At 44.9% G+C, this 6,000-nt stretch overlaps 1 protein-coding gene across 2 annotated transcripts in view; it reads right to left on the reverse strand.

The window, feature by feature from the left end:
- Positions 1-5,027, reverse strand: part of LOC119955447 (putative glycerol-3-phosphate transporter 5) — a 61,605-nt gene extending 56,578 nt beyond the window's left edge. For both annotated transcript variants that reach the window (XM_038781630.1, XM_038781629.1), the window contains exon 1: positions 4,413-5,027. In XM_038781630.1, the coding sequence (XP_038637558.1) occupies positions 4,413-4,630 (218 nt within the window). In that variant the 5' untranslated portion in view covers positions 4,631-5,027. The remainder of the gene's footprint in view (positions 1-4,412) is intronic.
- Between the last annotated feature and the right edge of the window lie 973 nt (positions 5,028-6,000).

Raw genomic sequence — 6,000 nt, forward strand, 5'->3', positions numbered from 1 at the left:
GTTGCATGTGTAAGTTAATCTTGTGTGCAAATAAAGTAGCATTGATCTTGAACTAACTAACTGGTTGTCTGGCTCTTTGATCGATAGCCGGTTGAACCTTGTGGTGGTATCATTGATACCTGGCGACCATGAGCAATATAATATCGATATCTAAAGAAAGAATGGCAACCTTGTTGATTGCCATATTTGTAGCAGGTAAAAAAGACAACACCCCTCTTTGCTCTCCTAATTGCTTTCTGAAGCTCCATCCTGCACTTCCTGTACTTCACTAATGCCTTAGCCTCTCTTTTCCTTCTCATTGTATCCTGAATGTCTCTGGTCATCAATGGTTCTCTGGGCTTGTTACTCCTTCCCTAGAGGGAACATATTGGGCCTGTTCCCTCCCCATTTCCTTTTTGATTGCCCTCCCTCTGCACTTCTGTAGATTTCTCCACAAGTAACTCTTCTCAGTTTACCTTGGCCAGATGCTGCCTTATTTTGTTAAAACCTACTCTCCCCCAATCCACAACCTTGTTTTGCAACTTGTCCATAAAAAATTTAAATTGCACCATGTTATGATTGCTGTCACTAAAATGCTCCCCAACATCACATCAACCACCTGTCTGGCTTCATCCTCCAGAATTAGGTGCAGCACTGCACCATTCCTTGTTGGACCCTCTACATATTGAGCTGAAAAGTTCTCCTGTATACAGTTTAAGAACTCTGCTCCATCTAAGCCGTTGACATGATGGCTATCCCAATTAATGTTGGGAAAGTTGAAATCACCCTCTTATTATTTTTACCCCCTCCGTGGGTTGCACACATATTTGCTCCTCAATTTCCCGCTGACTATCTGGGGGTCTATAATAAACACCCAGCAATGTCGCTGTCCCTTTTTTGTACCTAAGCTCTACCCACAAAGCTTCATTTGATGCCCCCTCCAGGGGCCAGAGAGGAATTAGAAATTTGGGTCGGATCCCCGGCAATCTCCTCAAATTAGTCCTGTTTTTGTCGGAATTAAGGGGTGATCTGATCAAGGAAAAGACAGGCTGGATAAAAATAAACTATTTCCATGTTTGGAGGTTCTAAAACTAAGGGCATAGTCTAAAAATTAGGGCCAGACCGTTCAGGAGACATGTTCGGAAGAACTTCTTCAATCAAAGGATGGTAAAAGTTTGGAACTCTCTCCCACAAACAGCAGCTGAAGTTAGATCAGTTGTTAATTTCAAATCTGAGATAGATAGATTTTGTTAAGCAAAGATTTATATATATTTTAATAAATTTAGAGGACCCATTTTTTTTCCAATTAAGGGGCAATTTAGCATGCCCAATGCACCTATCCTACACATCTTTGGGTTGTGGGGGTGAAACCCACGCAGGCGGGGGGTAGAATGTGCAAACTCCACACAAACATTGACCAGGTTAAGCAAAAATATTCAGGAATATGGGGTTGGGTCACACATCAGCAATGATCTTATTAAATAGCTGAGAGACTCGAGGGGCTGAATGGCTTGCTCCTGGTTCTATGTCCAGAGTGCTGCGACCACGTGAAAGGCCCAATTCTTTGAGATGTAGGTACACTCACTGTGATGTTAGGGAGGGAGTTCCAGGATTTTGACAGCGACAGTGAAGGAACAGCGATATATTTCCAAGTCAGGATGGTGAGTGACTTGGAGGGGAATCTTCAAATGGTGGGGTTCCCAGGTATCTGCTGCCTTTGTCCTTCTAGATGATAGTGGCCGTGGGTTTGGAAGGTGCTGTTGAAGGAACCTTGGTGGGTTGCTGCAGTGCATCTTGTAGATGGTACACACGGCTGCCACTGTGCATTGGTATTGGAGGGTTTGAATGTTTGTGCAAGGAGGAGCAATCAAGCGGCTGGTTTGTCCTGGATGGTGTTGAGCTTCTTGAGTGTTGTTGGAGCTGCGCTCATCCAGGCAAGTGGAGAGTATTCCGTCACACTCCTTTTTAAAAATAAATTTAGAGTTCCAAATTCTTTTTTTTTTCTAATTAAGGGGCATTTTAGCGTGGCCAATCTACCTACCCTGCACACCTTTTTTGGGGTTGTGGGGGTGAAACCCACGCAGACATGGGGAGAATGTGCAAACTCCACATGGACAGTGACCCGGGGCCGGGATCGAACCCCATTCCTTGGTGCCGTGAGGCAATAGTGCTGACCACTGTGCCACCCCCTCCATCACACTCCTGACTTGTGCCTTGTAGATGACGGACAGGCTTTGAGGAGTCAGGAGGTGAGTTACTCGCCATAGGATTCTTAGCCTCTGACCTGCTCTGGTAGCCACAGTATTAATGTGGCTCGTCAGTTCAGTTTCTGATCAATGGTAACCCCCAGGATGTTGATTGTGGGGGATTCAGTGATGGTAATGCCATTGAATGTCACGGGTCGATAGATAGATGCTCTCTTGTAGGAGATGGCCATTGCCTGGCATTTGTGTGTCGTGAATGTAACTTGCCACTTGTCAGCCCCGAGCCTGGATATTGTCCAGGTCTTGCTGCATTTGGACAGGGGCTGCTTCATTATCTGTGGAGTTGTGAATGGTGCTGAACATTGTGCAGTCATCCGCAAACATCTCCACTTCTGATCTTATGATGGAAGGGAAGTCATTGGTGAAGCAGCTGATGATGGTTGGGCCTATTAATGAATTGCATTGATTAGCTGAAAATCGTGACTACAGAGACCCATGAACATAGAATAGAACATAGAACATTACAGTGCAGTACGGGCCCTTCGGCCCTCGATGTTGCGCCGACCTGTGAAACCATCTGAAGCCTATCTGACCTACACTATTCCATTTTGAGCGATTAATTAATTAAGATCACATTGTTGTGGAAGTTTGAGAAGAGGTGGATTTTTTTCACCCTATCGAAAGTGGGGATAATGAGGCAGGCAGAAGAGAGGAAACAAAACAAAGTTTCTATTCAAGGGAAAAAAATAATTTTGTGGAGGAAAATGACTGATATAGTCCAGGTTATAGTACATAGAAGTTGCAGAACACCCAACTCCAAAGAAAGTAAAAGAGGAATGTGCGGTAGCCGCCAATAATCAGCGCTGTTGTTATTTGACAGGAAGAGGCTCCATCAGCACAAAGTACATGGCTCCATAAATCAGAAGCAGAACGACAGGCTCGTTTAAAACGGTTTATCACAACAAACAGTGTTTAACCATTAAAGAAAAACAGCCAAGATCCGGGACATTGAAACCATTCAACAAGTTTAAGAAGAAAAATAATTAAAAGTACCATTCTTGGGAAAGCCACAGGATCAAATGGAAACTATTGGAAATATTATGGTCAATGGAAACACAACAAACTTTAAATTAGACACTGGAGTTGGAGCTTTAATTCTGTCAAACACAGAAAAATACTTAGAATCGAACACACTCCAAGCATCCACCATAAGACTCCAGTCTTGGAGCTGTTCAGCTGAAGGTGTACTGCTAAACTTCAGCACAGCTGAAGAACAGTGATAGCAACTTCACAATCAAGAATGCTCACTGTTAAGTCAAAGCTTGGACAGTTCTAAAACTCATCAATAAAGGAGATTAGAAAACCTTGAGGAAACCAGACAGAAGGGTTCCTTGAACATCAGGTGATAGAACCTGACAACATTGTACAAGGTAAGCAGCATTGGTGATCTTTCAGGAATCAGTGGAGGCAGGAAGGGTCCCAGAGGACTGGAAATTGGCTAATGTTACACCCCTGTTTAAGGAGGGCAGCACGGCGGCGCAATGGTTAGCACAGCTGCCTCACAGCGCCGAGGACCCGGGTTCAATCCCGGCCCTGGGTCACTGTCCGTGTGGAGTTTGCACATTCTCACCCTGTCTGCGTGGGTCTCAACCCCACATCCTAAAGATGTGCAGGGTAGGTTGATTGGCCATGCATTGCCCCTTAATTGGAAAAGAAGAATTGGGTACTCTAGATTTTTTTTTCAAAATGAATCAAACACGCTGCATCAAACAGCAGCTGCCACATACATGACCTTAGATCCAAAACCATTTGGGGTACTTACAGTTTCTACCTAAATTAAAAAAGCTCCATTCAAAAAATGTATCCACAACCCCTGTATCTTGCTGTGAAAACTGCATCTTCCTTAGTCTGGCATCTGCTCTGAGCTTTGTGGTTGTGGCCTAGTTTGCTGACTTCCCCAGATCTGTCCTGCGACTTACCAACTTTCACTCACTCATTCTAGGCCTGGATGAAACTCACCCACGTTTTCTCGCCTACATCTCTCCAAACTCCAGTATGTCCAAAACTTGGATGCCGACTCCTCCATCTCTGCCTCCCAACAATCCCAGGGTTTCTATTACTGATTACAGATGTTTGATATCATGATATCCAGATAGCAATCTCTCTTCCCATTCCCAGGTTTTATGTCCCATCCTGGGATGCCAGTTTAATCTTTCACTATGTACCCACCTGTCCTGGGAGCTGGCATTGCGACACGATGCTCCGCTCTGCTTTGCATTCTCCCTGGGTAGACAGCTTCTTTCACCAAACTGAATGTCCTGGGCTAGGGGCTGGATTACAATTGCGAGGATGTAGCGGTCTAGTTGATTGAGGAGATAGGTGAGCAGGAGGCAGCAAAGCACATGAAGTGGGTAGGCACCAGCTTGGCAGATACCCAGACACCCCATAATCAGCTCTCAAACTCCTCGGCAGAAAACTTTCCTCAAAATGACGGCAGCTACAGATGGTGTTAACCTGTTAACGAAACTGAGGTTTGATTCAGTCTCACTTCCTTAACTGGACTCCAATCTACAAATTGAAACTTCAGAAATAAACAACAGTCTCAGAGAGACCAATAAAATCAGCCAAGTGGGGGAGGCATCCCAGAGACAGACACCACAGAGAACACCTCCCCCTCCAGAGACAGCTGAAACCTTCCCAAGACAAAGAAAACCCCCTTCTTCTCCTGCCTAAAGTACAAGGGCAGCAGATACCTGGGAACGCCACCATCTGAAAGTCCCCTTCAAACCACACACCATCCTGACTTGGAAATATATTAGCCGCTCCTTAGTCACGGGATCAAAATGCTGGAACTCCTCCCTAATAGCACTATGGGTGTACCTACATCAGATGGACTGCAGCCATTCAAGAAGGCAGCTCATCACCACCTTCTCAAGGGACAATTAAGAATGGGCAATAAATGCTGGTCTCATCAACAAAGTCCACGTCCTGTAAATGAAGAGCACATTGCAGACACTGGTCTGAATGTTTAGGTTGGTTTCTGAGTTTCAGATCAAGTGGGCCATTTTACACTGAATAATGTTGAGCTGCTGAAGTGTCATTGGAGCAGCACTTTTCCAGGCCAGTGGAGAGTATTCCATCACACTCCTGACTTGTGCCTTGTAGATGATGGAGGACAGGCTTTGTGGAGTCAGGCGATAAGTTACTCACCACAGAAATCAAAGACTCATCTGCTCCATTAACCGTGGCAATTATGTGTCTGGTCCAGTTGATTTTGATTCCATGATTTGGTGATGGTAATATTTTTTGCCTGGCACTTGTCTGGTAAAAATCTTATTTACCATTAGCCCCAGCCCGAATGTTGTCCAGGTCTGGCTGTATATGGACACAGACTGCTTCAGTGTTTGAGAAGTCATGAATGATACTGAACACTGTACAATCAGTGAACTTCCGACTATGGTGGAAGGAGGTCATTGATGAAGCAGCTGAAGATGGTTGGGCCGAGGCCACTACCTGAGGAACTCTTACAGAAGATTTCCAACAAGGTCTGACATAGCAGGTTAATATGCAAAGTTAAAGCACATGGGATTACGGGTAGCGTCTTGAGATGGATAGAGAGCTGGTTAGCGGACAGGAATAAATGGGTCTTTTTCTGATTGGCAGGCAGTGACTAGTGGGATACCGCAGAGATCTGTTATATATTAATGATTTGGACGAGGGAACTAAAGTATTATCTCCAGATTTACAGATGATACAAAGTTGGGTGGGAGGGTGAGCTGTGAGGAGGATGCAGAGATGCTTCAGCGGGATTTGGACA

Source organism: Scyliorhinus canicula, chromosome 21 (assembly GCF_902713615.1).
Source record: "Scyliorhinus canicula chromosome 21, sScyCan1.1, whole genome shotgun sequence".
Classification (NCBI taxonomy): domain Eukaryota; kingdom Metazoa; phylum Chordata; class Chondrichthyes; order Carcharhiniformes; family Scyliorhinidae; genus Scyliorhinus; species Scyliorhinus canicula.